Source organism: Colletes gigas, unplaced genomic scaffold, assembly GCF_013123115.1.
Source record: "Colletes gigas isolate AHSC1104 unplaced genomic scaffold, ASM1312311v1 Colletes_gigas_Sc00012, whole genome shotgun sequence".
Classification (NCBI taxonomy): Eukaryota; Metazoa; Arthropoda; class Insecta; order Hymenoptera; family Colletidae; genus Colletes; species Colletes gigas.
Genome location: NW_025106641.1, coordinates 7,200,327 through 7,213,022, shown reverse-complemented (window position 1 = coordinate 7,213,022; position 12,696 = coordinate 7,200,327). Strand labels below are relative to the sequence as shown.

The 12,696-nt window shown below is 48.3% G+C and overlaps 1 protein-coding gene across 1 annotated transcript in view; it reads right to left on the bottom strand.

Annotated features, from left to right (window-relative positions):
• Positions 1-12,696, bottom strand: part of LOC122398752 (protein jagged-1) — a 47,208-nt gene that overhangs the window by 15,512 nt on the left and 19,000 nt on the right. The window contains exon 2 of the mRNA XM_043398911.1: positions 11,866-12,165. Coding sequence (XP_043254846.1) covers positions 11,866-12,165 — 300 coding nt within the window. The remainder of the gene's footprint in view (positions 1-11,865; positions 12,166-12,696) is intronic.

Genomic DNA, 12,696 nt, shown 5'->3' with positions numbered 1-12,696 from the left:
AGAAGCGGTTCGTTTCTTTGTTCACTGTTCGATATTTGTACTCGTTCACGAGTTTTGACCATCCCCGGTATGTGGGAACGGGTTATTTCCAGTTGATCGATTCGTTTCCCGCTTTTGGCGTCGTGTACGGTCGGCTAACTGCCCGTTCGTGACTGAACTGCCGATCTCGAATTAGCGAAAATGTTTCTTCTCTCGAGCAACCCAAATGCTTAGGTAAGGCGGCTAATGTCGCCGCGGACGACGAGCGTTTCTTACGGACAAATGGCTTCCTAAATTGGCGCGACACTTCCGAGATAGGAAGCCTGCGTTACCGTTACCGGGCGTTTTTGTTGCTGCGACCGTTTTGGAAGAGTACGATTGTAAGGTAATTGTACCGATGCTCGACACTGTCTACAATTATTCAATTAATTAAAAAACTGTAACGATTACTATTAGAACTGAGAAGAAATGGTGCCTTAATTTTCGAAAATGCTCCAGAACGAATAATTTGCGTCTTCAAAATTGAGGCATTTGATTTACAAAAGTTACACTCCACTATCGATGCTTATCGATATCTTCGAAATATTATTAGCTATTTTTATATCTATCAGATAAAATTTATAGAGGTTTAAGTAACGTTTACGAGGCGTTAAGATATTCTACGAGGCAATAGGAGCAAAACAGGAGTTTCTGTGGTGTTGGTGATCCGATTTCATTTTTCCCGACCCTTCGCGGAAGCGCAAAATTTCCCAGTCCGATCTGGACGGCACAAAGAGCGTGTTGTGACCAATCCGCGGCGAGTCAGACGTCTCGTGCTAAATGTAAAGTCGGTTCTCGTCGTTGCCACTACCTAGAGCAGATGAGCGTTAATTGGTGTTAATTGGTGGCTCGCTCGGACCCCGGCGTTCCCACGCCCGCGACTTTCATGCTCGCCTTTTTTTTTTCGTTACACCTCGTATATATATTCTAATTCGTTCGTCTGTCGCGGTGGTTTCCTCGTCGAGAACCCTCCTTTGTCCAGCTTCGTACGCGGTCAGACCGTTCCCTTTGTCGAGCCGTCTTTAATCGATATGAGTCAGCGCCGGAATCACGATTACATCAAATTTCTATTATTCCGTCGTTTTCCGATCGAAGCCGCCATTGGAAATAGAAAGGATTCGATCGACCGTAAATAAAGGAGAAAATAAATTACCCGTTTTAATTGCCCACTTTCCAGTCAAAAGTACAGTTCTAATTAAAATACGTTTATCTAACGGAAAGTGCGATTCTGGCGTGAACTCGAAGCACGCGGAGATGCACCGTAACCGCGGATCTAGGAATTCGCGTGGGTGTTCCTCGCAGAAAACCGCTGCGCGACTCGACGAATTTCCCCTTTCACTGGCAAAACATCGACGCGTTCGCTGAAAACCAGCCAACGTCCACGCACTCGATAAATTATCGAAGATCGTCGAGCAAAGTCACGATCCGACCACCGGGCTACTCGATCGTCGATCGATCTATTCGCGGATCGCCCGTGGACGTGGGTCGCCACGGACCGTGGGCGTCGGAAATTCATTAAGTCGAATATTAATCTCCCAGATGTCGACGCGCGTGGACCAATTAATTAATTTCTTGCGACCGGTTGACGCGTGTTAAAAGAAGTACCCAACGTTTCCAGTCCTCCTCGACCGTCTCTTACGTTTCTGTTTACCCTGGCCAACGTCCTCGAGTTCGAGTCCTCTCTTACGGCAGCCATTTTAAGGTTAGTAGGTTAGAAAAATTATTGAGACTCGGAGATTATTCAAATGATTTGAATGGAACATTTGAAACTTTTGAAAAACTACTTTGATTTTATGAAAACTTGACCCCGTTCGAATGATCATTTAGCCTTGAAATCAATTATTACGTAGCTGTTTAATCATAATTATGAATCACAAAGCCATCTATCTTCTTATAAATATAAAATGATGCAATATTACGTCAGTGGCGATCGGCTACAGATACGCAAAGGATGTAAAATTATGTCAATGGTAACTAGCCATTTTAAAGTCGATGTAAAATGATATGGGTTAATTTATTCTTGCAATTTTTGTTAGAAATCAATTACAAAATACGACATAGATCACAAGCCCCACGATTCAGTTTAAATTTTATTTACTATACCACAAACTGACTTTAAAATGTATTGAATATTCTTGGAGTATAAAGGGTTCAGGAAGTACAGCAAAGCTGAGCGTCCATAGAAGCAACCAGGAATAATTCCGTGCGTCGTGGGAATTGGGACGAGGAGTAAATGTAAGCAAATTTTTGCGACCTTCGTCGAGGCGACAGAACGGCGTGTAAATTCCGATATTCGCGATCCAAAAGGATCGACGGAAGCGAGGCGAGCACGTAGAGCACGACGAGCCTCTATCTGCCTGGCCGCGTTGGCTGTCGTTCCATCGTGACGATGGTGGACGCGTCCACGTACAGGGGGCCGACGTCGAATGTGTGGGTCGGTAAGTGCACGTAGGTACTTACGTACGCCGAATAGAACGCGTCTCCTTCTCTATGTCAGGCAACGTGTCTTTGGTTTCGCGGAAAAGATCGAACGAGTGGTACGTGAGGACGCGTACTAAGCAGAAGAGAACGTTCAAGACCCGCTGGTGATCGGGGGAACCTTGAATGAGAGTGCACACGGTTTCCTTCGATTTCTTCCAGCGTTTTTCAGCGTACGTAAGCATCGGGGTGGGACGAAACGATTAATAAAAAATAGACGTCGGTGGTATCGAGTGGCAAAATGGGTCAAGAATGTATATTATTTGCGGGCTTTCTGTATTTCGAAGCTGGTTTTTCACGAACGAAAAATGGCTGCTGCTTTGTTGGTTGGTAAACTTAACGCGCGAGGGCGCCCTCGGCCATGCACGAAACTTAATATTCGATGGACGAAACGCGAACGCACGAGAACGAGTTCTAAGTCTAAAGACTCTCGGTGTTTCGTAATATTTCTGAGGATTTGAGAATGAGAGGGGTTATTAATATCTGCCAAAATGTCTGACAAATATTGAATCGTGAATATCGTAAGTGTAAAAAGGAAATTGAAGGTGGCTAACGTTAGGAGTTCGAAAACTCGATTTCAGAGTAGAAAGTGATATTCAGAGTAAGTGAAAGTCAGGATTTTTCACCTCGAGAAATTCGATCCTCTCCCACGAAAACGTCCACGGATTTGAAACAACGTCCACGGATCCTCCGCAATTAATTAATTTCACTCAACGTCGTATATATTCCACGGTTACGTTCAGCTGATCAAGCTTTCCACTTTGGGCCGTACCACCGACGATCATTTTTCATCTTTCACCTTTCTCCTTACGAAAAGAACGTAAAGTCGTCGCGTTCGAATTTCGGCTGAGATTTACGCCGCCGATTACGCCAATTTATTTTGTGAAAGCGCCTTACGTAAAATCGTCCCGATGCATTATTCATTGTGCCGCATTATTTCCAGTGCATTCATGTGTTCCTCGTAATACCTCAATTAAACGAAACCGCGACTCGTAAAGCTCCTCGAGGACCTCCTCTCGCGGGAGAAACAACCGAATCCGCACCCTCGTTAAGCGTCATTTAGCGGCGATGATTGCAAAAACAAAACGGGAAAAAAACACATAAGATGCAATTATCGTGCGCAATAAGTTTAAATTATTTGGATTCTGGTCGACTCCTTTATTTTACAGATTCCCTTTGTGCTTCGTTACTTACAAAATACCGATTAAAATAATTCGAAACAAATAAATTTCGTTCTAACATGGGGAGATCTACGGTCCCCAGGTGACGTTCGAGAACTGCGTCCCGAGGATTCCGATTCTCGAGAATCGGTGGCTGCGGCTATTTCCCAGGAATCCCTAGTCCCGAACGGGTCTAAAAACCGTCCAGAATTCCGGACCCTTGATCGCCTTCGAGCACCGACGCCCCCGCTTCGCGCTTGACCCTAAATCACCCCGCGCGGAGTCGGGGGTCCCGGTGAGGTCAGACGTCGCGATGCGATAAATTCGCGACGGCGTTCCGTTCGCCCCCTCGTAGATACGATTCGTCGCGAACGAGCCACGGGGTTGTTATTCGTTCCCTGGAAATTCCGTACGACTCGGGACGTCGGGGAATCGTTCCGGTTCTGGAATCCTCCTTTCCTCGTCCTCGCTTCCCAATTAGCCGGCCGGCTAATAAATCTCGCGGTGTCCCCAGAACCGTAGAAAGCCCCCGGTTGGCCCGACGATAGGGGGGGAAGGGAAAAAAAGAAACGAGGCTGGAGGAAGCGGACGCAGAAAGGGAGAAAGAACGTAGGGGATTCTCGAGCGACAGGGGACGAGGAGAATCCGCCGTGGTAGCCACTATTCACAGGGGCACAAGGCCAAGAAGTCTTTCTGTAGGTACGATGTCGCGCGGCTCTCTTTCCAACGCTACGAGGCTTAAAGGGGACCGATGGTGGAGCATCTCCGCGAGTCGGTACGAGTTAGTCGACCGGTGGCCGTTGGTAGTGGTGGCTTTACCTGCATCGGCGGGCCTCAACCGAGGGGAACCCCCGGCATTCCTCGTATTAAATGCCTCTCCTCGGACACTCTCGTCGAGCGAGCTACAGACTCGCGCCCCGTTCCTGCACGAATGTCGGATGACCCCAGAAATTGTACTTTGGAAATACGTGTAAATGCTTAAAAATGTCAATAAACGTCCTGCTCGACTCAGTTTTCTAGTTACAAACGGTCAAAGGAAACGTTAAACTGTGGTACCCTCTTTCACAAATACTCTATCGACCACCCAATTTCTATATACACGGTTCTCGACTGATGTCTACAAGGCATACTGGGGTTGACGAGTCCCATTTTGTATGCTTAATAAACGAACGAAAGGATGAAATAAAATGGAGGCTGTGTGTGAAAACGTGGTTCGGGAGAGGCGTTGGCAACGGTCGAGAGCTAACTCTAGAAGAAGAGAAACAGTTCAGCGGGACGAGGAGACGAGGAAGGACAGCGAGGAGGTTTGGTATGCGGTCCGCGCAGCGGGTTCACACACGGCCCAAAGGGGGCCCCAGCGGCGCGCAATTGAGAGAGTGGGGGTCGGGACAAGCTCTCGGAGGCATTGCCCAAACCGGGGCGACAGTTTCTCTCCCTTCTTTCTTAATTTGCATACGCGATACGTACACCTGTGTTGCACGTACGGTGCGTGTCCCGTGTACACCTGACCAATAAGTCCGTCGACGGGCGTAAATCTGGAACGTGAAACGTGAATATTCCCCGGGGGCCCCCTGCCGCGTCAACGAGGGCAGCCCGCGGCCGGTTCGTGTAATCGATGAGCTTGGGCCCGGGTCGTCGTTTGTACGTTCCTCGGTTCGAGCCACGGAATAATTAATAATCGGGGCCCTGGGCTTGTCGCGGGGCCCTGGTAAGGGAATTACGGGAGACTCGGGTAATTAACGAGCCCGCAGAAAAATCCGCGATTGAATTTAAATCAGGAACGCGGAAACGCATTAATACCCCCCTCTACGACGTTTCAACCACCGTCCTGGAGGATACCGATAAATCTTCGAACCCGGGGCGCGTCGGTTTCGTAATTGCTGGGCCCCCGGTTGGTCCCCGATATCGGATCGAGCGACGGAAGTGTTGACAAATCGACGACGCTTCCGTTCGACGTCGATAAATCAGCGTCTCGTTGCCTGCGGGGGAAACGAGGCCCAAAAACCGAGCAAAAGAAACTATTTAAATTAAAATTTCTTCGAACACATTGCATCCAGAAATTTGTTAGCTATACAAACAAGTTACTCTCCAAATGCTGTTTTTTTGCGGTTCATGAAAACGTTTAATTGCTCGTTAAGGCCACGGCGAAACAAAAGCTTCAGGTGTTCCCTTTTAACGGGACACCTGAAACGCGCGTAAAATTGGCAAAAAGCGGACGTGGGTTTTTCAGGAGTAGCGCGGACGTAAATCTCGCGATGGCGAACGACGAGGGAGCCTGATTGCGATATCCTCGGGGCCGGAACAGAAGAAGCAGAAGCGATTTTGGGCCCCGTTCGTCGATTAACGACCGGTTCGCGCATAGCTTTTGACAAATCGATCCTGCTTCCGTATCTGCGTTCCGTGATTTATGCGCGCTTAGAATAGCCGGACGAGCCGCGCGTACCTGTTGCCCCAACGAAAATATAAATGACGACGCCACGTACGTATCTCTATACGGACATCCACCGTGCTCGCAATGACTGTCTTCATTTAAATATGCAAAATACCAGCGTATCTGACGCGCCAACTCGGAGACGAACCGGCGACGAAGATTGGCCGGCTGAATGGCCAGGTGCTCCATGGGTTCTCGTCTATTATTAAAACGCGCGGAGTAACCATTAGCATCCGCCATCGAACCGCCTTCCATCGATCACCCGTCTCTACGAGCTCTTTCCAGCGAATGCTCGGGCCCCTTTTGGCCAGCGTCTCCCAACCTCTGTCAATTTTAAATATTTCGAGGCCGTTCAGAAGTATCTACATTTTCCCTTTTGAACAGACACCGGACAAAAGTCCTGGCACGATTTCAAACGCGTAGTTTTTGCACGGGGTCCAAGAAATTTCACCGGAGTTTCGTCGCGAAACGAGGCTACACTCGGTGGAAACCGACCGTGACAACCGGAATGTCGAAACGAGAGAAACGGTAGAATTCGACAAAGGGTCAGGGAGTAATGTCAGGCCCCGGAAAGTATGCAGTAAGAATACACACCTGTTGGGGCCTGACTCACGCTGATCCCCTGCGGGGATTCGAGGCGTGCCACCGCTCTGGCTCCTTCATTTTCGTTCACCGCGGTTTTTATCCGTCCTCGTCGGCGGCCACCGTTTAGACGACCATCGTTTATCATTACACGGGCCATTATCGGGCCTGTAATTATCGAGATTTATCACGGTCGCCGGAGAAAGGAGGGTAAAAGCCGCGGCACTGTTTCCGCTCGATTCGCGTTTACCTCGGTTTTCTCTTTTCTTATTTTCGACCGCGATCGTTTGTTCAATACACTCGTGCTAATTGCGCCGGGCGGACGTTACACGGGGAAATTTAACGCCTCGAATTATTTGCCCCGTAGCCCTATCGCTCGAGAGTGGGTCGAAGTTCCGTTGGTCTTGTTACGGTTGCGTCGATCAATCTGTTAAATTTCCACCGGTATCAAGGCATTTGGATTCTACAAAATCGAACATTTGTCAACGCAACGTCGGGAAACACTTGGTTTTCAATCGAGGCTCCCTCCAACGCCGAGAGAACCGTCGACACCGCTAATTCAGTCGACACAATACACCAACGAGGGCAACGGTAGCGTCCACGTGGGCCCAACAGCCGTGACGTCACATCATTGATAGAGGCGCCCACATCGCCGTGGATATTGTGCCGAGAATAGACGTCGTCCACCTATTCGTTTCGACGCGATTCGCTGCGTTTGTGCGTCCACGTGTGCATCGTACGTGCTCGCTGGCTGGAATCGACGTCAAAAGGCTGCGACCAAACGCGACCAAGAGGTTGAAAATTCATTTAAAATCGCAGAAAAACCTAGGCAATATACACAGTGGATCAAATTCTAGCAATGGATACAAAATTATTCATTTTTTTTCCTTTGTTCGGGTCTCAACGAGTAAAAGTTAAACTTTCCATTCGTTACTGGCTGAATAAAAATTAGAATTCTAATTTGGAATGCATCATCTCATCGAATCAGTAACTTTCCACCGTCTCCACAATCGGGATGTTTAATCTTGTTAACACCTTCTGTGAGAAAGCAGGCGTTTATTATAGCAATTACCATCCCGTAGAAATTGTAGGCTTCTTTAATATTGGAACAAGTGAGTGAAATTCCTTTTCCGAGACAACAGACCGAATAAAGGTACTGTGTTTAAAGGGCCCCGTTCTGTTTACAATAAATAATAACGCTATATCGAACCAGGGAGATCCTATCCGAACCGCTCGATCGAACGTCGTAAATTTTGCCCATCTTTGGTTGCTTTGGTCTGCCAAGTGTGGGAAAGAGCGGGAAAATTATCGGGGCTCGAATCGAAGACAAAGATGCCTCGAGGAACACCACGAGGAGCGTAACAACGTGTTGGAGGTGCAACGCGATGGAAAAAGATAGAGACACGAGCCTCGGAGAAAGGAAAGAAGCGAATCTCGTACCCGTCTGCCCGAGAAGACGCACACTCAGAACGGTCAGGATTGTGCAAAAGCTCGCCGTACACTCATCTCGCTGATCGTTTCCTGTGCCATTATGCTACCGCTGAAAAGGCAGTTATTCCCTTCTTACATATGCCTCTTTACGCCGCTATTGAAATTGCAAACGGAGAAAGTCGAAGGACGATTATGCTCGATCCGAGTCGAAGACGTGACTCTGTTCGCTGGAACAGGGACTCGTTCGCCAACGGTTGTAGACATTAGCGAACTTTTTCGAGATACCGTCGAGGAGTATGTAGCGTTAGTCGACCGAAAAGTTCCCTCTTTCGCTGGACAACAATAGCCAACGCAACTGTGCCTCCGAGAATCCAGTCGTGGTTCACAATAGTCGTTCGACCTGGTACAGAGGGTTCGGGGGTAGTTTTGTTCACTTTCCGGGCAACAGGTATAATATTTTTCTATCTTTTATAGGGACAGAGCTACGGTCTGAGCCAGAGAACTTCTGCACCAAAATGGAACAGATAGAAAAAGTAAACAAGTAAACTGAAATTCGTGTCTACTAGGCAAGGATCAAATAAATAGTAAGCCAAAATGGTTTACCAATATTTTACCAATCGAAACATGTTGGAAAATGACGGTGAAACTAATAGCGTTGGATTTCGCGTCGTGCAATCGATCAATTAGCCGATCAACGTCCGATTCTTATCCTGCCCGGCGAAACTAGCCAGAAAAAGTTTTCCTGCCCCCTCCCGTCGTTTCGAAACGTGCGGACGGTTAAGGAATTTCTATCGCGGTGACAGGGAACAGCTTCCGCCATTAGAGGATCGAAACGTTCCTCCGTACCTACTGATGAGAATCGAGAATCCACGAACGATTCCCAGGGGCCCGTTAAATGCAGACGGCGTTCGAGAACGGTCGTGTTGCATCGTGCCCCCTCCACCTCCGTGCCCCCTTCGAGCACGGATGAGATTATGTATACCGTATTCAATCACCGTAGAACGGTAATGACGGAATTATCCAGGGAAGCGATGAAAGTCGGTCTTCACCGTTTTTCGTGGTGGGCGAAATATGCTTTCGAAGTTATTACGCACCCTTTCGCGGTTCCATATTAACCCTTCCAATTCAGATTTCACCAAACGTTCGTAAACCAGCGAGTCGCGGTTGCCAGAGCCCGTACGCGATGGATATTTCCCGAAGAATTCCGTCTCCCAATTATCAAGTCGGCGAAAGGAGGATGTCGAAATAATTATCGAGCGCAAAGGGTTAAAGATCTCGCCGTTTCCGTCTGCTTAGCGTACCCTCGAAAGCCCCGTGTACACACTCGCGTTATTTGCTCACCATAGATATTTTTTTATTGCTCACCCCCTCTCATAATTGAATTAGCTCGAGGCAGCGCTAAACGCTCGAGGCGAGCGAGGCCGCCGGCCGGAGAAAAACACCAGGGTAGAGAGATCCTTCAGGGAAAGGAAGCAATTTAAGGGTCTCTGTTTATGCCCCCGTGGGCCCTCGAGAGGGCACGGTACGACGGAACCCACGGACCACCCTTTGTCGCCCTCCGGAGAACGGACCCCGACGTGGGTCCTCTTAGAGCCTTCGACGAGCGAGTTATGAAATATACAAACAGGCTTGGTGCTCTTCAAATAATCCGCTGTTTGGGGCCCTATGTGTGCGCGCGCGAGCCTCGATTCGGTCCGTTAACGTACCCCGAACGAGGACCCTTGACGTGTACCCGTCACTGTGTATACCTCTTGCGAGGAAACACGTCGTCATGCTTGCTCGAGGATCTCTCCCGAGGATCTACTCGACTCGCTCGAAATCGGCCGTTCGTTTCGACGTAATTACGCTCGACAGCAGCCTGCCCCGGGGCCTGGTGACACGTCACGTGGGTGGGATGTTAGCAATCGTTTACTGGAAGCCTCTCTTGCTCTACACTACCCCTCCTTTACTTACGGTAGCTCGAGGACTTACGGCTTTTTAATTACTCGAAGATATATTGCCGCGACACAACGTGTGTTTTGGTGCTCGAGTGCCTCACCGAGGGCCCTGGCAATGATTGGACGACGACTCGTACTTATTGCTACCCGTGGTTAGAGTGCCGGTAGCCGTGGATCTTCTGGTTGTTTGACATTTTCCCGTAGGCTGACGTTCCGGAGCCCTCGACAGGGTGAAGCAATTCTCGTGTAGGTCTTGTCTGTCGGTGTTGTCTACTATTTGTCAGGCTTGGGACCTATCGGCTCGACAGACGATTTGGACAGAGTGTCGATGGGAATAAAAAATATACTACTTTTTAAGCAATTTCCTAACTACGATCATCTTGTAAACATCTCGATTTTATATATCGAAAGTACCCATAAGGCCCCAAAATCTGAAGTAAAACTCTCGTAATCCTCGAAACTGTTTAGCGAACCGTCGTCGACTGGAACGGTTTCCTCGATCGTGGATCCTCCGGGTGTCGAACGGCGATCCACGCTTTACGACACCGCGATTTGTGGGTCCGTTCGCGAGGAATTGCCCGAAACGGAGAAGAGGACAGCGAGAGGAACAGAAGAGTCGTTGGCAAGCGACTGGAACCAAAGTGGAATTCTGCGTAACGACTCTCCGCAGATAGAGGAGCAACAGACCGGAAATCCTTCGGATTCGATAGCTCTCGCGCGCCCCGCATCGACAAAGGAATCGGGCTAGAAATTTGCGATCGGCGCCGCGATACAATGGGCCCCGTGGAAGTCTTTTTCTGAGAGGTCGAACCGAGGGCCCCCGTATTGTTGCGAAACGGCGGCTCTCGCTCGAGAGATTCACTCGGTTGGCTTCCAACGATTTCGAGAATGGGAACGAGAGCGTTTAGAGAAGGAGGGGAACTCCCATTAGTGGGGCGATCACTATAGGTACGCGTTGGAATTTCTTTTTTGAACGATCACTGCGTTGCAAAATTCGAATATCGATCCTCGTAGACGTTCAAATGCAGCGTTGGAATATTTTAACAAAATTCGTTAGATTTCATAGTTGGAATAGTAGGAACTGATGAAGATTATTTTTTAAACGCCTTTGCAGAGACCAAAGTATTTTATTTCGCCCCGAGGAGAAGGTCGGATAGAACCAGAGGCGACGTCGCTAATGAGAAGCAATTTAAATTCGAAAAGAGACGGTGTTCCGTCCCTCTGGTTTCGCCGCGGACGCGCCATAATTCTTCGCGGGTCTTTGTCGTCGAACGGAGCAAGAACCTTGCGAGCAAAATTAATTACGGGTATCGAACCGTTCCGTGGCACGTTTCGACTATTGTGCAACGACGAGTGAAACGTTCTTTCGCGACCAGGTGAATCGCATTTGCGAACGTTCCACCGGTTTCCAAACCGATCGGCCGCCATTGTCGATACGTACAAATCGACTGAGAAAATATCATTAACGCCGTTTATGATAATTCGCGGACCGAGCGAACCGGCGTCTTTGTTTGTTCAAAACGTAATGGAGGATAAATATCTCCTCTCTCGAATCCGTGTCAGGGTTCGAGGAACTGGTCAGGAATTTTGATGGAAGAGTTTCTAGAGAATTAGTCAATTCGTTAGATGGTAAATATGGTCCATTAAAAAAAATCTCAAACTTTTTTTTCTCATAATATTTTAAGTAATATTTCTCTCGAACAGTTTATCAAGAACATATAAGATCGAGAGTTTTCGACCTCTATCGTATACGTAAGATGTGTCAAAATGGTAGCTATGATGTTCATAAGAGAACAAGCTTTTTTTAATAAAATAAGATTGTACTCACCGTCCATCGGAAGGTGAAGTGCAGTTGCAGGGTGACGGGTTCGCTGAGGGTGAAGGTGTTCTGACCGAGGGCGTGACTAGATACGTTGCCAAAGCTGCACGAGCCGATGGCGGTGACGTTCGATTGGTACTCCTTCAGGCAGAGCCAGAACGCCGTGGAGCACGGTGTCGTGCAGGGTGGTAATCCTCCCTTTCCTCCGCCATCTCCTCCCCCGCCGCAACACCTACCGTCCACCAGGGTGCCCCTGTTGTTCGTCAGCGAGAGGATCTGCACCTCGAAGAATCCGCTCGCGTTCGTCGCCTGTGTCATCAACAAACCACACATTTTAAATTCGATCCATCGACTCATTCACTTATTAATCTAACAGGGGTGCAGGCTACCCTTAAACTCCCCCTATGGAATTCCTCCTAGTTTTTAAAATAGTTGACCAGGGACCAATAACATGACTCAAACCAATATTACTGTGTAAAGGAATATTATCATCTATTTTTGCAACCCCTACGAGAGGTAACAACTCACATAAATATTTCCAATATCGAATAGCGAAAGCAGATAATATAATAATTCCTAGATCAAACGGAGGCCCCAAAATGGTCACCGAGTAGAAATTGACGAACATCCGGCGCCATCGCTTTCGTCCTCGCCATTCCGCGAGCTCCAATTTTTCCCCCGTTCCTAATTAACTTCGGTAGCGTATTAAATTGCACCGTTCCACTTTATATCGGTCCGTTTCTCTCCAGCTTTTTCCTCCATCCGCGATATTTAATACCAGCGCGAATTTATCGCGTTCGTTACAGCGCGGTCGTTCGGTATTAAACATCACGATTTCGT